The 21055-nt window shown below is 37.4% G+C and overlaps 1 protein-coding gene across 1 annotated transcript in view; it reads left to right on the top strand.

Moving 5' to 3' along the window:
- The window catches only part of suclg1 (succinate-CoA ligase GDP/ADP-forming subunit alph), a 37495-nt gene extending 19147 nt beyond the window's left edge, over positions 1 to 18348 (top strand). The window contains exons 5-9 of the mRNA XM_051703045.1: positions 235 to 292; positions 2918 to 3001; positions 3085 to 3236; positions 14204 to 14392; positions 17965 to 18348. Of these exons, the coding sequence (XP_051559005.1) occupies positions 235 to 292; positions 2918 to 3001; positions 3085 to 3236; positions 14204 to 14392; positions 17965 to 17991 (510 nt within the window). The 3' untranslated portion in view covers positions 17992 to 18348. The remainder of the gene's footprint in view (positions 1 to 234; positions 293 to 2917; positions 3002 to 3084; positions 3237 to 14203; positions 14393 to 17964) is intronic.
- The last annotated feature ends 2707 nt before the right edge of the window (positions 18349 to 21055 follow it).

Here is a 21055-nt window from a genome sequence, read left to right as displayed (position 1 = left end):
AGCACAGAGCCTCCTGAACTGAGATCAGTCGGTTCAAATGAATTTAAATTATACGTTGTGTATACTGAAGCCAAAATACTATTCCACGCTTGTGTACACGGGGTCGCATGAGGTTAAGAAAGTAAAAAGTGTAAATTCTGATTTCATGCTTTAACCCATAATGCTTATACATTTTAATTGCCTACAGTGAAATGTTTAATTGAAACTAAATCAGATTTCTAATGGTGTTTGCAGCCTGGTGAATGCAAAATTGGGATCATGCCTGGACACATCCACAAGAAAGGAAGAATTGGTAACATTTCCACTGGATAACACCTCTATGTTATTCCATCTCTAATGCTCAGTATAGTCATCCTTCTGAGCAGCTCAGAGCATGACATCACATGCTGCTTGAATAATAGGTTCTAAATTGAGCCTTGAAAATGTCTTCACAATCATCAGAGAAGCATCAAAATCGAGGAGAGATTGAGGAATCTCAATTTAAGACAGACCTTTTTTCTATTATGATTTGTCAGAGTTTCTCACCATGTCATACTTGATGAGATGTCTCTGCAAACTAGGGGACCTTGAACTCAAACGCAGACAGTATTCAGATCTCCATGCATTTTCAGATTGCTGATAGCTACACATCACTGTGCACTCAGGCCATATGCAGACACTCTCTATCATTTTAACAGGGTTCGTACAAGGTGCTTGAAGTGCTTGAAATTTAAGTCCTGGAAAACCCTTGAAAATAGCCATTTTTACCAAGAGGTGCTTAAAAAGTTCTTGAATTATAGAAAATCTTAAAATACGTTGCTTAAATCATTTAATAAATTAAATGTATTTATTTATTTTCGGAAAAACACGATGACAGACCACTAGACCACTGCTGAAGCAGGCAGCGCATAGACGGCGCTATCACGTGGCACCTGTTACTTTTGGCAGCGCTGTTCAGAATGGGCCAATCACAATCAAGTGTTACTGGAGGATTTAAAAATATTTATATTTTATAGATACTGCTGTTGCGGATTTAACAAGTATGAGTCCTTGCAACTGTCAGTTTTAATTACAATTTACTCTCCAGAGTGAAAAAATTATATGAGATGTAAAATGTTTTGAATGATTTGAATGCAGATCAGTGGAGGATTCAATTTTGTGAGCCGTCTAGTGCCCCCTTCTGTGAAGAAAGCTTTGTGTCTCATAAAATAGGTTATTTCTGACAACATTTGGGTCAATATCAAAATATGTTGACAAACATGTCCCTTGACTTTTTTAGTCATGAAAAAGCTTTCAAATAGCGATATATATATATATTTTATAATTTTATAACCTAACCTTTAATGATATGAAATGGCTAGAATCTGTTTTGCAAATTGTTTAGAAAATATATTTGAAATTGTTCATTGCCTGAAAAAAATCCTTGTTCCCTTCATCTGGTACACCACTTCTATGACATGTAAAGTTATTTGTGTATTTATTTTGTACTTATCTTTAATAAAAGCATTAGTGCAAGGCCGAACAAGTGTGCCAAAAAGCTAAACAAAATTATTATTAATAATTTTAATAATTTAAAAAGAATGTTTGTCCCTTGATTTCATGTTATTGGTTTTATCAATATTAAAACCTTTTTTTTATGTATTTTTTATTTTTATGTTTTAAAAAAAAAATTTAAATACAAAAAGTTGTAGAAAATAATTTTTAAGGTTTAAGTTCAGAAGCTGCTTAAAATGCATATAGTGATTTTTCCCAGCATGTTAAAAAGTTATTCAGATTTTAACTAATATTTTCATGCAAAAATATTTGGTGTTGTACCCCATTGAACCCTCAAAATGTGGTGTTGTAACCCATTTAACCCTCGCTAGTGTTAACTTTCTTTGTTCGTGAAACAAAATTAAATAATAAAAAAAGAACGAACAACAGCCAAGTTGTCCTTTATGAATAAAAATGAATGTCAACATGTTTACCCTCAGCGTTTATAGGCAAAAAATTAACTAAATGGAAAATTTCAATATTTTGTAAGTTGGAAAGTCAAAAATTTTTGAGAATGACTCATTTGCAATTTCGTTCAGTTCCTCACATAAATCTGTTGTGTGACTTTAGAAAACATGGAACACAGCACATGAGTCATCTGGACAGCTGTTTACAGACCCAGTTATTCACTTTTGTTGGAGAGCGAAGTGCGTTTTAAGGGAGCACACTACAATTGCACATCAATTTCGTCATGAATGAACCAAGAATTGTTACTGTGAGAATATGTAGTTAAAGATGCACATTGTTGTACTTGTAATAAGTGGTGTTTTATAAAAATAAATTAACTGAATGGTTAAAATATTTTTATTTAAAATCAACAAAAATAATTTGTTTTAATGACATTGAGCATAGTCCTTAAGAACAAATAAAAATGTGCTTGAAAAGTCCTTGAAAGTCATTGAATTTAACTTTGAAGCATCTGTACGAACCCTGTTTTAAACAGCAAGACTGTGCCGTCATAAGACCCATGCAAGCCCGATCAGTAGATAGACGTTTTTGAAGAGCTCTGAAGAATAGTACTCAGACATGATCTCTGTGTCTGCTTCTGCTGTAAAAGATGTGACCTCATCAAATGTCTGTCTCTGGTAGTACAAGTCTTTTCAGCAGAGGTTGTTGCACCCTTTCCATTGCTGTTACATTTGACATTTGCAAAGTAATATATCTGAATGCCACCTAGTTTCCCCCTGGTTGCATTGTGCAACCAAGAAAATAGTACTGGAACAGCAGAAGTGCTTTAAATGTAAATATTTGCTATCTAGAATATTGTACAGACAGGAAGTTTTGGAACACTTATCGCCTGTAATTTTGGAAGGATAGGAAAGTAAATAGACACTCACACTTGGATGTTGTATTAAATGATAATCTTACAGTTGAATGTTTATGTTGCTGTGTTCTTTTCTCCCAGGCATTGTATCTAGGTCAGGCACACTTACATATGAAGCTGTACATCAGACCACGCAAGTGGGTCTGGGACAGTCGCTGTGCATTGGTATGACAAACTAATGACCTGTCATTTTCTAACATTGCTTAGTTTAGAAAACAGTTCTTTGAAGAAAGTGTCTTTTCTTTTAGGTATCGGTGGTGACCCGTTTAACGGCACTAACTTCATTGACTGTCTGGAGGTGTTCCTGCAGGACCCCAAAACAGAGGGCATCATTCTGATTGGAGAGATTGGGGGAAATGCAGAGGAGAATGCGGCAGAGTACCTAAAACAGCACAACTCTGTAAGCTGCTTGTCAGAATTACTTAACAAAACCTTTTAAATTGACGAAAAAATGCCAGATGAGTTTTTCTGGTAAAGGTACTATACATGTACATTGTTGCGATCTTTAGGCTATATATGCAAATCTGCCTTTCACACAGGACCACCAAAATGCTGTTAAAACATTCTGCTTTCTCATAATGTCCACAGTGTTTGGCAATGTTTATGTTTGCTTTATTTACTTTATTTTCTTGGTGAATATTTACATTTATGCAGTTGCTCGTGACCAACGTGTTAAATAAGCCTACCAGTAAACTGAGTGGAGTAGGACTCTTGCTCAAAGGAATATTCCGGATTCAATACAAGTTAAGCTCAGTCGAAAGCATTTGTGGCATAATGTTGATTACCACAAAAAATTATTTCGACTCGTCCGTCCTTTTCTTTGAAAAAGAAAAATCGAAGTTACATTGAGGAACTTGCAATAGACGTGAATGGGACCAATTTGTGGTGGATTTAAAGGCAGAATTGTGAAGCTTAAAAGCACTTATATTAATTCTTATGTTAAAACTCATGTATAATTTAATCTGTAAATTTGTTTAAATTGTAATTTTTACAATAATTTTTATGTTTTAAGATTTGTTGACATTACATCGTCATGGCAATGAAGTTGTAAAACTGGTTATAACTTTACACAGAAAATCATGTTAACACACATATTGTTTATGTCTTGTGGCTGTACTTTTGAAACAGTGAGTATTTTATAGTTTACGGATTGGCCCCATTCACTTCCATTGTAAGTACCTCACTGGAACACAGATATTTGCTTTTTTTTTAAGAAAAGGAGGGGCAATAAAAAAATTTTTTTTTGTGGTTATCAACATTATGCCACATATGCTGTAGACTGAGTTTGACTTGTATTGAACCTGGAATATTCCTTTCAGAGCAACCTTGTTCATGCTCAAACCTTAAATGTTACAAATTGCAAGCTTTTCTGGCAATATTGCTATTCCAGCTCGACAGTGGTTCCTGTTTACACATAACCTCGATTTTCTCTCTTCCATTGATCAAGAAAGGAGATGTTATGCAGAATGTTAGGGACTGACAGCCTTAGTTACCCTTCACTTTTGCATCTTTTTTCCATAAAATGAAAGTGAATGGTGACTGAGACTGAACATTCTGTATAACATCTGCTTTTGTTTTTCACAGAACAAAGTAAAGTAATACAGGTTTGGAACAAGATGAGGTGAGTAAATTGTGACAGAATTGTCATTTTTGGGTGAACTATCCCTTTAAAAACATGTTGAACCACATGTGCAGGATTTCAGACTGTATGCAGGTAAAGGTAAGGTGCAGGACACTAGCTCTCTTCTAGACACCCTACACACACCAAGGATACGAATTGCTGTTATTCATTCATGAATCACTTGTTGGCCCATGAATCAGTTTTTCTTAGCCCTTGAGATGTACGCAGTGTTTTTCTTCTTGATCTTTTGGATATCAGCAATGTTCCTCAATAAACAGGAACCCTCAAAACACATGGAGCTTCTCTTTCATAGCTGGCACCCAAGAGATGAGATACAAGCCGGAAGACAAGCGCACAAGCACACATTGTGTCTGTGAATGAGAAAATGGCCTCCAGCTGCACTTTGATCTCTTTTGGTTGTGAAGGGAAATCTATAGGGCTTTCAGTGTGATATTTGGATCAGCCAGCCTGTATTTCACTCACCGTCAAAGACCTCCCTCCATTTTTAACACAGTTTGTGTCATCATTAACTATGTCATATTTATTCCTCCAGTCTGGATTTTTGAAGAGAGATGATATATTAACATATCTCTTGCTCGGGGAGAATCTTTCATCTTTCAAAATAAAATGTTGGCTCTCACTCCTGCAGGAAATGCACTTAACGAGCTGTTAGAAAGTGCTGATATTCCAACTCATGGAATAGTTACAGCTGTGTTGATTGAGGCAAATTGTGTTCAGCTAACTGACATATGAAAGTCAATTTTCTCAAGAGTGAGACTAAGCTAAGGTCTGAGAGCGCAACAGTGGTGGGCTGCAGTAACCCAGTATAGTTCAATCAAATCGCCCGAATGCGTCAGCTGCATGTACAAGTGCCTCATTTTAGTGACGCTTATAGATGTTCTAAGAATCGTCAAGTAGAACTGGCTAGAGGACTCATTTCTATTGTTGCCACAAATTAGTTGAACAGAAAGAGCAAAATGTCAACCTGCAATTTTCACAACTGTTGAGAAGTTGCTGAAAACATTGTGTTTTTATCTACTTTGAGAAAAGTGAATGTGTTGAGCATGCATTTGCAAAACCTTTTTTTTTTCTTGGCTGGTCAATTAAATTACAGGGAAAATTGATTCAGTGGAAATGTTCCTCAATGCCTGGTTGCAAATTGTATGAAATTACTCCTTTCAGGTAAACTTTTCTCAATACCTAAATGAGGAAGTTTTTTAGTGAATGCTCTAAAGATGGCCTTGGTCATGAATAATGGAGATCAATCGATCATCGGTCATGCTACATTTAATTTGCAGGATTCAGCCTAGGAAGAAGTATTTGGTGGTTATGACATTTTCCTGTCTGTGCAGCTGTTAATAAGACCTGAATTGATCAGACTGTAAAACGCATGGTGGTCTGATTGAGGACTGCAGACAGGGATGATACATCAGCGTTGAGGTTCTTGGCAGTATTGGAGGTGGCAATCCATACAGGGGCTGGTAAACTAGTGGCTCTAGAAAATTTAATGTCAGATTTATGTCGCTCTGTGTACCATTTTTGTAAGCTTTTCAGCTCTTTGTTTTGACTGAATCAAAATGGCCTTGGAAAAGGTTCTCTACTTTCATTTGGAATGATAGTTGTGACAATTGCTTCTGGTCCAATCCTGTGTATCAAATTATTGCATGTATATATCATTGGCTGTTAGACAGGTGTCTCCAAGCTTTGGTGGCATTCTCCAAATAAGGGTGCTTTCACTTTTCCCTCTTTGCTTCTAGTTTAGCAACTCCCAGCATGCATACCCAAGTAAGTTCTTGTAGTAACAGAATTGCCTAGGCAAACTGTAAAATTGCCTTTCCGCAAAATCAGCATTTTGATATCAATATTCTTCTCAAGTGCTTGTCAGTGACACACTTGTTCTTACTTATTGGTAACATTTGCTACCAAGGGAACATTGTCTCTTAAAGGAATAGTTCACCCAAAAATGAAAATTTGCTAACAATTTACTCACCCTCAGGCCATCCAAGATGTATCTGAGTTTCTTTATTCATCAAAACAGAATTTAAAGAGCACCTATTATGGTTTTTAAACATGCTTAATTTTGTTTTAAAGGTCTCATACAATAGATTTCTCTCAGGCATCCAAGGTCAAAAAACACTTTAATTTGCTCATAATTTAAATTGCAGTATTACCTTTTTTCCCAGTGTCAAAAATGACTCATTCAATGATGCGTTCCAAAGGATTCATTCCAGAGAATTCATCCATTCTCTGCTCTGATTGGTCAGATTTCCCAGTCTGTTGTGATTGGTCTACCGCTTAGTGTAGTTCTTGCGGGCCGGTCAAAGCTGTTCGCGAGATGCCAATAAAGACCAGAGGTGGGTTTTTTGTTATCAAATTATGTAGGTTAGTACAGGAAGTAAGTCTGGAATTACTAAAGACTCATTTCAGGTGTTCAGAATCGGTTCTTTCTTTTGGGAGTCAATAACTCCATTTGTCGTGCACTTTGATTTTTGAAACTTTGCAGACTTTTTTACATTCACAAACAGCTATATAACACACTACATGAAAGGTAATATTTGAAAAACCATAATAGGTGCTCTTTAAGATTTTTAGTATTTCATTTCAGGCCTCCTCCTTTAAACAAAGCAAGTGAATGTACTCCATTTTTTTGACAGTCCAAAATGCATATTTAGTGTGCATCAAAATAATCCACACGACTCCAGTCGACAAATCAAGTTCTTCTGAACCCAAACGATTGATTATTTTTAGAAACAAAACAATACTTATTTACTTTTTAACTACAATTGTTCGCTTCCGTACATCTCTGTGACGCGCGCTCATGAGAGGGATGACGTAAGCTTGTTGGTAAGGTCACGCGTCACGTGGAGGAGGAGGCAGGAAGAACATCTATTCTACTATTTATTTAAGGCTAGGCAACGCTACTGGCCGCAATTTCTTTTTTTTTTATTATTATTGTAAAAATAATGTCTTTTTCTAATAGTTTTTCCAACTGCATATGCACTTTTTGGGAGAATCAATCAGTCAGTGTATGACTTACTTATAGTTGCCTCTGCATATTAAGCTGGGATAGGAGAGCATATTTTAACATCTAAAAATTTCACACATACACTGGTGGCCAAAAGTTTGGAATAATGTACAGATTTTGCTCTTATGGAAAGAAATTGGTACTTTTATTCACCAAAGTGGCAAACAGATTATCACAAGGTATAGTCAGGACATTAATAATGTGAAAAATTACTATTACAATTTGAAAACAAATTTCAGAACATCAGAGTTCTCATCAAAAAATCCTCCACATGCAGCAATGACAGCTTTGCAGATCCTTGGCATCCTAGCTGACAGTTTGTCCAGATACTCAGGTGACATGTCACCCCACACTTCCTGTATCACTTGCCATAGTTGTGGCTGTCTTGTCGGTCACTTCTCACGCACCTTACAGTCTTGCTGATCCCACAAATGCTCAATGGGGTTAAGATCCATAACACTCTTTTCCAATTATCTGTTGTACAATGTCTGTGATTCTTTGTGATTCTTTTGTGATTCTGTTTCATTCTTTTCTTTTTGTTTTTCTGTTTCAAAAGTGGCTTTTTCTTTGTAATCCTTCCCATAAGGCCTGCACCCCTGTGTCTTCTCTTTACTGTTGTACATGAAACTGGTGTTGAGTGGGCAGAAATCAATGAAGCTGTCAGCTGACCTGAGGCATCTATTTCTCAAACTAGAGACTCTGATGTACTTATCCTCTTGTTAAGTTGAACATCTGGCCTTCCACATCTCTTTCTGTCCTTGTTAGAGCCAGTTGTCTTTTGTTTTTGAAGACTGTAGTGTACACCTTTGTATGAAACCTTCAGTTTTTTGTCAATTTCAAGCATTGTATAGCCTTCATTCATCAAATAATGATTGACTGACGAGTTTCTAGAGAAAGCTGTTTTTTTTTTTTTTTTTACCTTAAGACTTGCCAGTCTACTGCATACTGTGGCAACTCAAAAACAAACACAAAGACAATGTTAAGCTTCATTTAACGAACCAAATAGCTTTCAGCTGTGTTTGATATAATGGCAAGTGATTTTTCTAGTACCAAATTAGAAATTTAGCATGATTACTCAAGGATAAGGTGTTGGAGTGATGGCTGCTGGAAATGGGGCCTGTCTAGATTTGATCAAAAAGGACTTTTTTCAAATAGTGATGGTGCTGTTTTTTACATCAGTAATGTCCTGACTATATGATCAGTTGAATGCCACTTTGGTGAATTAAAGTACCAATTTCCTTCAGAAAAACAGCAAAATATTTACATTATTCCAAACCTTTGGCCGCCAGTGTAATCTTTAATTTATGCTTTAAGACATAAGTAACTCATTGCTATATAAGTTGCTCAAGGTTGATTTAAGAGTGTCTTAAGGAGGGGTTGTCATTTTACATAAAAGAGAACAAAAATGAATGAACGGTTTTCAAATCAAGCGTTCTCTCAAGGCTTTGTGCCTGAGCACAATATTATTATCTTAATTTTACCAGATTAAGCTTTAGTCTGCAGTCAGCTGTGTGGGTATGAACAGCTTGAGCAAAGCTTGAGTTTTGAACCAAAGACGGCTCCTGTGGAGCATTATAATATTTGCAGGTAGTGTAAGATTATCAAGCATTAAGCTGGATTGTCTTTGACTAACGGTCAAATTCTCTTCATCTTCTCTACCTGAAGTCTGCAATCCCATTTCAAGTTCAGTAGAATCAAGAATTGCCAGTGAAGTTTAGTAATAACCTTCTCTCCTCTGAGATTCTAATGAGCTTGTTTGCATTAGCGCTGGGGTACAGTCCAGGCCTTGAATTCAAAGGTGCACCGAGGAGCTACAACCTTCACTCAACCCTTGATGTAAACCACCCCAAGAGAAGCTGCCAAACTGGACAGAAATATTAAATGGGTGAACTTGATCCAATATTTTATTTTAGACACTTGATCAGGGTCCTGCGAAACCTGAAAATGTCAGGACATTTTGAAATTGTGCTTTCCAAGCCTGGAAAAGCCATTGGAATGAATACAATCTTAAAATTCATATAAAATTGATGGAAATTTCTATAGTGAATATACACTCACAGAGCACTTTATTAGGAACACCTGTACACCTACTTATTCAAGTCAAGTCAAGATTTATTTCTAGAGCACATTTAAAAGCAACAGATTTGCATCAATGTGCTGTACAGTAAAATATAAAATGTATCAAGAAAAAAACAGGAGCAAATACGCAAGTGACGACATTAATAAACAACATGCGGCATACAAAATATACAGCGCAATAAACAGAATACAGTCTGTTTAACTAAACCATAAACACTTAAGCTAAGAATTATCAAAAGATAGAGAATACAGATAAGATTTAAGAACAGATTTAAAACTAGCTAGTGAAGCCCGACCACCCTTAGTTTTGCAGCGACAACGAGGGACAGGTAAGAGAAGTTGATTACATGATCTAAGTGCTCTTTGGGGAGTATGTAATTAAAAGGTCACTGATGTACTTCGGTGCAACACCAGATAAAGCCTTGTACACATAGACAGCAATTTTAAAATCAGTTCTATAATTGACGGGAAGCCAATGTAAAGTTGCTAAAATGGGAGAAATATGATCCCTTTTTTTTTGTATTGGTAAAAAGTCTAGCTGCCGCATTTTGAACAGGTTGAAGACGAGAAATAGTAGTTTGAGGCAGACCAATGTACAGAGCATTACAGTAATCCAAATGTGATGTTATAAGAGCATGGATAAGAGTCTCCAGATCTTTTGGAGAAAGAAACGGTTTTAATTTAGCGACAGATCTTTGATGAAAGAAACTTCCCTTTACCACTGCACTAATTTATCAAAACTTAATGACAAATAAAAAATAACCCCAAGGTTTCTCATTTGTGATTTAACGCTAGAGGAAAAATAATCCAATTGCAAGGCAGATGGAGGCCTGGGGGCCCTAAAATCAAAATTTAACTTTTACTTTCGTTTAATTGCAATAAATTATTTGCCATCCAACATTTAATATCCTCAAAACAGTCACAGAGCACCTCAAAAGGACAACCACTGTTGGGAGTTAACCGCACGATAAGAGAGCCGACGAAGAAGAATACTTTCCAGTACTCACTGAGAAAGTTCTGTCTTTGAGGAGGGCAACGCACCGAATGCCCACCACACTATCCAAACAATGTAACAGAATGTTATAATCAATTGTATCAAATGCAGCACTGAGATCCAACAAGACAAGCACAACATGCGATCCAGTATCGAGTGCTTGTAACAGGTCATTGCTGACCTTCAGCAGTGCAGTTTCAGTACTGTGCAAAGATCTGAAACCAGACTGAAATATTTCTAAAATATTAAATGCACTAAGATAAGAATTCAACTGACAATACACAACTCTCTCCAAGAGATTTGAGATAAAAGATAGTTTGGAAATATGTATAAAATTACTTAGGACAGATGGGTCAAGATGAGGTTTCTTAAGCAGAGGGTGAACAACAGTATGTTTAAAACTGGCAGCTACAACTCTATTTACTAGAGAGCTGTTAATAATAGCTGTTACAGTTGGGCTCACGGTTTCAAACTCTTTCTTAACAAGACGAGCTTGAATAACGTCTGTCTCACAGCTGGAACATTTAGCCTTAGAAACAAGATCAGCTAGCTGGGCAGAGGTGACTGTTGAAAACAAGTTAACAAACCAGTTGGTGAACATATCATAGAGGGATAAAATTTTGATGGCTTAATAGAAGGCTTGATCTCCAAGAGTTTATTGAAGCAGAAAAATTGTAGCAAATTCTCAGAGGTTTCCCGAGAAGGAACAGGACAAGGAACTGATAGCACCGAGTCAGTTGTCTTAAACAATACTCTAGGCCTTTTTGCATTTTCAGTGATAAGTTTGGAGAGGAAATTTGACTTGGCCTCTTTCACTGAACTTTGATAACTGGTTAAGCATGCCATTAGTGATTCATATGAGACCTGGAGTTTATCTTTTTTCCACTTTCGCTCAGCCTTGTGGCACTCTTGCCTGAGAGAATGGGTATAATCATTTAACCAAGGCTGTGCAATGCCCTTTCCCTCAACTTTCCTGGGCTTAAGGGGAGCAACAGAATCTAAAGAAACAGAATATGATTAAGTAAAAAGCTCCACCATCTCTTCAGTGTCCATACCGTTACAAACAGCGTCTGCACAATGAGCTTGATAATACTCTGAGAATAAGCTGGCAGTGGAAGTGTGAATGAAATGAGAATAGCTCACAGGCTAGTAGGAGTGGGAGAAGAACAGACAGATTCAAACACAATTGGCAAATGGTCTGAAATAGTAGCATCAATCACCCTCAGGTTGGTTACAGGAAAACCATGTGACAACACCAGATCTAGTGTATGCCCCAAATTATGAGTCGGGCTAGAAACTAATTGTGAAAATTTCATGGATTCAATGAGGTATAAAAACATCTTTCACCAAAGGTTTGAATGGACAACAAAGGTGAATATTAAAGTCCCCAAGAATCAACAATCTATCACAGCAAGACACAATATTAGATAGGAACTCAGAAAATTGTTTAATAAAGTCCTTGTTAAATTTAGGAGGCCTGTATACCAGTGCACATAATACAGGACCACCGATGTCGATCCTCATTAGCTGTACCTCAAAACTGGAATACACATCTGTGTGTAATATTTTGCTCTTAAAATTGTTTTTAAAAACAGTAGCAACACCACCACCATGTCCAGAAATTTGTGGGGCAAAGTTCACTAAGAGATGACAAATCACCCAATTTAAGCCATGTTTCAGTCACAAATAAAAAAATCTAGTGAGTGCGAAATGAAAAAGTCATTTAAAATAAAAGATTTATTTGATAGTGACCTCGCATTCACTAGGGCCACCCTTACTGTCAGTGGCTCTGACTTTTCAGCAGTGGGGGATGAAAACTTCATTGAACAGAGATTTAACGGATTTACTGACCGTTACTCAGCACCAGAATTTAAAAAAAGATGGGGAGATGAAATTACAGGGATGTAGTTGCTGTCCATTGATGGGATCAGTACACTTTTACAGAAGTTGCGCCGAGATCCTCGGTGGACATTTCGAGGATGGCGTACGAATCCAGTGAAGCACAGATATTATATTTATCCACAGGAAGACAATATGAAGATTCAGTCTATGCAAATCCAAGGATGAGTAGATAAAAGCCATGTCGTTACAAATATAATATCCAGAGACTGTAGCACCACAGCGTGATTCCAGATGCAGGGGGCAGAGTGCAACAATAAGACTGTAACCATCAGAATGGGGTAAAAATGTGATCTCGGTGATTTCGACTGTGGCATGATATTTGGTGCCAGACAGGCTGGTTTGAGTATTTCTGTAAATGCTGATGAGTTTGTTTTGAATGGTGCCAAAAACAAAAAACATCCAGTGAGTGGCAGTTCTGCAGACGGAAACGCCTTGTTGATGAGAGAAGTCAAGAGAGTGGTCAGACTGGTTCGAGCTGACAGAAAGGCTATGGTAACTCAGATAACCACTCTGTACAACTGTAGTGAGCAGAATAGCATCTCTGAATGCAGAACACATCGAACCTTGAGGTTGATGGGCTACAACATCAGAAGACCATGTTGGACACTTTATAGTGCTCCTAATACATTTCTCAGTGAGTGTATATCAGACAGTATCTCAAATAGTGGCGAACAAATCAAGCTAAATTTAAACAAGTTTACAGAAACCATAGTGTTCCTAATAAAGTGCTCAGTGAGTGTATTTTGTTTTCTAGTAATATTCTGCTCTAAAATCTTGAATCACCTAAATATTGCTCTTGGTTGAGAGCTTGTGTAGAGCAGTTTTCAATTACTTTTCAGTCAAAATGGTTCACAAATTGGTCTGAATGATTCATTAGCAAATCAGTCTGAATCAAAAAGATTTTTAAAAATTGGTTTCCAGAAATTGCAAACAACTGGAAAAGTCATGCCCTTACCTAACTGCTCCCTATCTGCAGTTGCAATTAAGACAAAACCCATACCCCACTCTGGAATTTAGATGCCATTCATGAATGAGAGCAAAACAATCCTGAACAGTTGAACATGATCTATCAACAGTGGCAGTTAACTCGTTAATTTGGCAGTTAACGTGACTCATTCCCTTACATGAGTGAGATGTATTAAATGACAGACATGAGCGACTGTTGCTCAATTTGCTGCTTGATGCTTCATTTGCTTACTCCCACGCAAGCAATTAGATGCCTTGATCTACCTCCCTTTTAATACCTACTTTTGAACACATTCGTGAACAGCTGCAATTATCTTGTATCCCTTCCTTGGTGCTGATATTGCCCTGGTTAATGGGAAATATATACATCATAATTGTTGAATAAAATAGTTGAATAAAACCTTCGTAGTGCTTCAGAAGACTTGGATTAAACCACTTTTAAATTTTATGGATTACATTTATGCTGCCTTTTGTCCTTTTTAAAGCTTGAATGTTTTGGACCCCATTGACTTGAGTGGACAAATATGGACAAATACACACCATACATCCTTCAAAATATCTTAGTTTTTGTTCTGCAGAAGAAAGTAAGTCCTACGAGTTTGAGATAGCATAATTGTGAGTAAATGATAAGAGAATTATCATTTTTGTGTGAACTATTCCTTTAAAGTTTTCAAAATCCTAAAGCTTTACCAGATTAACAGTATGAACTCATATTTTTGCACCCCACTGTTTATTTAAAGTCCATTCATCTTTTATCTTTGTTGTTTACTCTGTCTGTAGGGTGCCAGTGCTAAGCCAGTGGTGTCATTCATTGCCGGCCTGACGGCCCCTCCTGGAAGGAGAATGGGGCACGCAGGAGCCATCATCGCCGGAGGCAAAGGAGGTGCCAAAGAGAAGATTGCCGCACTCCAGTCTGCTGGAGTCGTCGTCAGCATGTCTCCAGCGCAGCTGGGCAGTACCATGTTCAAGGTGAGACCAATTTTCCTAGTGTAAGCCATAACTGAAAGGCAGAGTTGCTAATATCACACAGAGCTGCCCACCTCAGCATTTTACAACCTTACAATCTAATTGCTCAACACACTGTTTTTGGCTTCTTGAGGTCCACCAGCCAACAAAAACATGCTGAGAGCAACCATTAAAGGCTGTTTCTTTAGAAATACTATGTATTTTTTTTTTCTTCTAAATAGTTAGGAGTCACACAGTGATATTAGCTTGCTGAGCCCTTTTTTAAAAGTAGATTTATCAGCATGCATGGCTCTAGCCAAATTGGCTCCCCAAAATTCACGGTTTTGTGGGCCAAACCGGTGACAAATATTAAGGACGCTGTGAGGTAATCACAGCAGTTTTTACCATAAGATATTCAATAGAAAGCTGCAGCGCAAGAGAGGAAATGAACAAAGCTCCATTTATATTGGTGAGTTAGCAGCTCTGCCTCATTATCTCAATTTATCACAGCCAGCACTTTTAACAAGATGTATAAAAAGTGAAAGCGTGTATTACACTCATTCATCATTTTATCCCTTTCATTATCAGCACTCACAAATGCTCCTTCCTCTGCATCAATACCATTTTCCTGCCTCTTCCACCACACCCTTGCAATTTGTAATCATTGGGAGTAATGATGAAAAACACTCGGGCTGGTTGTTAATTTTCAGCCCATTGTGTTCATGCATCTGTGTTGATCTCACTGGCCGATTTAACGATGATGGCACAAACACACGACTGACAGTTGATTGTTGATTGTGTTTCCTCGGTTTACCTCTACCTTAACATGCGTACACACACATAGACAGATGCAACATTCTTATGCCGTACATGTCTCAATCTGAATATTAACTCTCTCTTCCCCAGTGTCTCTCTCCCTTTAATCATGTGTTTTGGGCTAGGCTATGTAGCTGAATGTATATTTTTCAGCCTTTTGATGATATTCAAAAAATATCTCTATATATGTTATTGCTCTGAAATTTTCAGTTGAAGCATCTTTTCGACCATATATCCATTGTAGCCAATGGATATATGGAAAAACAATTATTGCAAGAAGTAAAATAAATTAGATCTAGTTAGAATATGTAAAATGCCATGCATGAAATTCCATAAAAAAATTTGAGTGATGACAATACATGGAAATTAATCAAATGTACCAACTCTATCACCATTTTGCTACTGAAATTTAAATCACAGACGCTTCTGAAACATCTCCGTCTTGACGCTGTCAAGGCGGGAGGCAAGAAAAGGTCACATTATTGGTCTAATGACACGGAAACATATTGGACAAAGAAAAAGCACAATAAATTCATCATGATATTCACAATGCTGCTTAATTTTATATTGCCTAAAAATCATTGCAAATATATTGTGAATATTCAGTATATTTGCCCAGTCCTAGTGTGTATTGCCAGACACAAACACTGGGAAGATACTAATTGCATTCATTCTCTCTCGCTTTCTCTCTGTACTAATCATGCAACCATAAAGTAAAATTGTAATGTCTTGTTACTTACTGAAGAGTAGACCATCACCAATAATCCTGATTGCTGCATTAGATGCTAAAGTCATGGCACAGACTGACCACTAGATGGCAATAGAACTTTAAGTATTTTCTCCAAAGAACCTTTGCATTTTTATTCTGGCATGCTCTTTATTTCTGACTCATAACATTTGCATAAGGGAATTCTCTCAAAAATACACAATTCTGTCACCCTTTGGGAAAGTGGTTTTCAAAAGCGCAATGTATCACCCTGCAGCTGTTAGCCTCTGTTAGTAAATTAACCATGTAAATAGCTATACCTCCCTGAAACAATCTATATTCATCTTGCATGTCTTGTGCTTCTCCTTTAGTCATACAGTCTATTTTTTACATTTTTATATGTTTACCCATGGCTTCTGGAAATGTTTTTGTGTGTGTGTTGCACAGTGAGATGAGCCTTTGTATGCATCCTCACTTCTTGAGATTCACACAAAGCTTGCTGATACAGTCATTTCCTGTTTAATGCAGTGGGCTTTCCAGATTTTTGGATTTGAGAGAAACAAACTTACCTTTTCTTCCACTGCATAAAAGAAAGGGCTGCAACTAACTATTTTCATTTTTGATTAATCATCACTTCACATTAATTGGATATTTTGCATCTTACCCAGTGCTCTTCTTCAGACGATGTGCAAATTGAAGTCTGTTTAATGTATGCTTCACATTTGTATTCAAAAGGCAACTCTGAAAGCAACAGTTTAAAGGGATAGTTTACCAAAAAATGAAAATTCTCTCAACCCAGATGTGTATGACTTTCTTTCTTTTGCAGAACACAAACAAAGATTTTTAGAAGAATATCTCAGCTAAGCGTAAAAAGGCTAAAATAATATAATAATAGCGTATAAAAATAATCCAGATGACTCCAGTGGTTAAATCCATATCTTCAGAAGCGATATGATAGGTGTAGGTGAAAAACAGATCGATATTTATGTCCTTTTAACTGTTAATTCTCCTCCCTGCCTAGTTGGTGGCGATATGCACAATGAATGCGAATCACCAAAAACAAAAGAAGAAGAAGTGAAGATGTATAGTAAAAAAGGACTTAAATATTGATCTGTTTCTCACCCACACCTATCATATCGCTTCTGAAGACATGAATTAAACCACTGGAGTCTTATGGATAACTTTTTTGCTGCCTTTATGTGCGTTTTGGACCTTCAAAGTTTCAGTCACCATTCACTAGAATTGTATGAACCAACAGTGCTGAACTATTCTTCTAAAAATCTTTGTGTTCAGCAGAAGAAAAAAAGTCATAAATATCTGGCATGGCATGAGGGTGAGTAAATTTAAATTTTAAATTTTCATTTTTGGGTCAAATATTCCTTTAAATAACTGAAGTATAATGTAAATAAAAAGTTAGTAATATAATATAAACAGGTTGGATGTTCTGCAGGAACTTCTCCATTGAACATAATTACATGTAACCAGGATCAGATAATATTTTCCTGTAATGAAGTAATGTAAGGGACTACTCTTTTTCAGTTACTTGCAAAACATACAGGATTTAATGTATGGTTAATTTAAAATCTAAATTTTAGTATTTTTATCAAAGTGGTCACGCTCCAATTGATTCTCAGTATTTTAACTTTAACAGTGACTGAGACATTGAATTGCCCGCTTGGTGTTCGGATGAGCTGTTTTGCAGAATGGAAATGCTTGCATTGTAATAACATAACAGTAAAATATAAGTAATGTCCTGACGAACATCTCAATGCATTGCATAGCACAATCACTCTGTTAAAGTACATAACGCAACAACCTGGCCAATTAGTTTTACTACAATTGTTTTTTCCTGCAAAGTGCCATTACTAATGAAGCTTCTCCATGCAAAGCGCAAAGAGAATAACATTCGTTGTTGATTATATTTCCGTTAAAAATTATTACAGATTTTATTGTTTAGTTGTTGCAGCCCTAATAACAGCCCCCTGCTACGCAGGTATCTGTGCAGCAATCCCTGCTACAACCCTTGCCAATCACTTTTATTTGAACCCTGTTTACTCTTCCCTCTTCTCTGCAGGAGTTTGAGAAGAGGAAGATGTTGTAACTTGTTAGAGAGAGTGCAGACAGACTGCCCTGCCTGCCTAAGGACCTTCATCCTTACTGGAGTCCATCACCTCCCTCCAGGCTCAACAGTGCGCACACCTTTGTGTTTTCATCCGATTCTATGAGTTTATGCTCCGTATTTGCACCAGAGGAAATAAAAAAACATTTCAAAGTCTATCACAGTCTCCTTGTTAGAAGTGTACAGCACAGGAGCACATCCACTAGACCCTTGTATTTCAGCTACACTTCGAGCAATGTCTGCCATGTGTTGCTTTTTGTGATATCCCAGTGCTGTATGAATTCCATCTCTTATGTTCTCTCTCCCTCTGAAACGGCAAATATATCTCTTATGCTCTGACGTGACCTTGTAGTAGTTAATTTTTACATTTAGCTCTTGTCGATGCTCCATTTACTTACAACGGCACAGTGCATGTCTCTGGTGATGGGGGACTTTGGCAGCCTTAATGAATGCATAGCCCCATGGTGAGAGGTAATGTGTGATTTTATTTATTTATTTATTTTATTTTTTTTATCTGAATCGCTCTGCAGCAATACGCTTTCTCTCTCCTACACTTACGTTGAGCGCATAACTCATTTGCGCAATTGAAAGGCTTCAACTTCCCTTCACACTCCCAGAGTTCCCTTCACAACAGCCTGTACATTCATGCAGACTCTGTGTGAACTTCTTACTCCTCAACTCTTTGAGGGCATTAAATGTCATCTTTCTTTGCCTTTGAAAACAAAGGCAATTTTCCCCTGTATTTTTAGCATGTGCCTTAAATTGAATGGCAGGTGTAATTAAGAATTGAAGATGGTCAGACAGGAAATGGCCATGTACAGTTGTGGTCAAATATATTGGCACCCTTGGTAAATATGAGCAAAGAAGGCTATGAAAAATATGTCTTTATTGTTTATCCTTTTGATCTTTCATTCAAAATGTTCACACAAATCTAACTTTTATTTTTATTTTTATCCCCTTTTCTCCCAATTTGGAATGCCCAATTCCCACTACTTAGTAGGTCCTCTTGGTGGCATGGTTACTCACCTCAATCCAGGTGGCGGAGGACAAGCCTCAGTTGCCTCCGGTTCTGAGACGTCAATCCGCACACCTTATCATATGACACCGCGGAGACTCCGCATGTGGAGACTCATGCTACCCTCGGTGATCTACGCACAACTTACCACGTGCCCCATTGAGAGTGAGAACCACTAATTGCGGCCACGAGGAGGATACTCCATGTGACTCTACCCTCCCTAGCAACCGGGCCAACTTGGTTGCTTAGGAGACCTGGCTGGAGTCACATCCTGGATTCGAACTCGCGACTCCAGGGGTGGTAGTCAGCGTCAGTACTCGCTGAGCTACCCAGGCCCCCCAAAAATCTAACCTTTAATTAAACTAAGGGGAGAAAAATCTCATAATTAAATACATATTTTTCTCCAAAACATGTTTGCCACAATTATTGGCACCCCATTAAATTCTTATGAGTAAAATATATCTGAAGTGTATTCCCATTCGTATTTTACATTTTTTAGTACACCTGGGTGACAAGGAACATGAAATTGTTCAGCCATGACTTCCTGTTTCTCAGGGGTATAAATATAAGATAACACACAAGCCACATTCCCTTAGTCAACCATAAAAATGGGTAAGACCAAAGAATATAGTTATGATGTGCGGCAAAAGGTTGTTGAGCTTCACAAAATGGGAAGTGACTATAAGAAAATAGCCAAAACATTGAAAATGCCCATTTCCACCATCATGGCAATAATTAAGAAGTGGCAATCAACTGGAGATCTTAAAAATCGGCCTGGAAAAGGATGCGTATCTGTATTGTCTCCACGCATGGTGAGGAGGATGGTTCGAGTGGCCAAAAATTCTCCAAGGAGAATTAGTTGGGTCTTGGGGTCATGAAGTCTCCAAAACTACAATCAGACATCACCTACTTCACAACAAGTTGTTTGGGAGGGTTTCAAGAAAAAAGCCTCTGCTCTCATCCAACAACAAGCTCAAGCATCTTCAGTTTGCCAGACAGTACTGGAACTTAAAATGGGACCGGGTTCTATGGTCAGATGAAACAAAAATAGAGCTTTTTGGCAGCAAACACCAGAGATGGGTTTGACGCACACAGAGAGGCAACCATATGGAAAAGTACCTCATGCCCACAGTTAAATATGGTGATGGATCTTTAATGTTGTGGGGCTGTTTTTATGCCAGAGGTCCTGGACATCTTGTTTGGATACATGGCATCATGGACTCAAATACCAACAGATAAAAAATCAAAACCTGATTGCCTTTACCAGAAAGCTTAAAATGGGCCCTGGTTGGATCTTTCAGCAGGACAGTGATCCAAAACAAACATCAATATCAACACAAAAATGGTTCACTGACCACAAAATCAAGGTTCTGCCATGGCCATCCCAGTCCCCTGACCTGAACCCATAGACAATTTGTGGGGTGAACTGAAGAGGAGAGTCCACCAACATGGACCTCTGAATTTGAAGGATCTGTAGAGATTCTGTATGGAGGAATGGTCTCAGATCCATTGCCAGGTGTTCTCCAACCTCATTAGGCATTATAGGAGAAGACTCAGAACTGTTATCTTGGAAAAGGGAGGTTGCAAAAAGTATTGAATAAAAGGGTGCCAATAATTGGTCCACACATATATTTGACAAAAATATAAGTTTTTTTTTTTTTAATAAAACTTGTGTTGTGTTTGGAATTGTTTGATATCTATTTGATGATAGATTTTTGTGAATATTTAGAATTATAAGTATATATTTTTCACAACCTTCTTTTCTCATATTTACCAAGGGTGCCAATATTTTTGGCCACAACTGTATGTTTTTAAACATGTAATCATGGCTTCTTTGAGAATGACCAACATTATCTGACAATTGACGTAATATAGCTCTCAGAACCAACTCAAATGTGTTGTCAGTGCGAAATAGGTTTAGTCTTTTTCGTATGACAACTTTTACTCAAGCGTGACAAATTTGGAGACCTAAATGGACCGAATTACTGAAATCTAGTTCAGAATGAAAATACATGTCACCTGTCCCAGGCT

The sequence above is a fragment of the Myxocyprinus asiaticus genome, chromosome 7 (assembly GCF_019703515.2).
Source record: "Myxocyprinus asiaticus isolate MX2 ecotype Aquarium Trade chromosome 7, UBuf_Myxa_2, whole genome shotgun sequence".
In the NCBI taxonomy this organism is placed as follows: domain Eukaryota; kingdom Metazoa; phylum Chordata; class Actinopteri; order Cypriniformes; family Catostomidae; genus Myxocyprinus; species Myxocyprinus asiaticus.
This window is presented reverse-complemented; position numbering and strand designations above follow the sequence as displayed.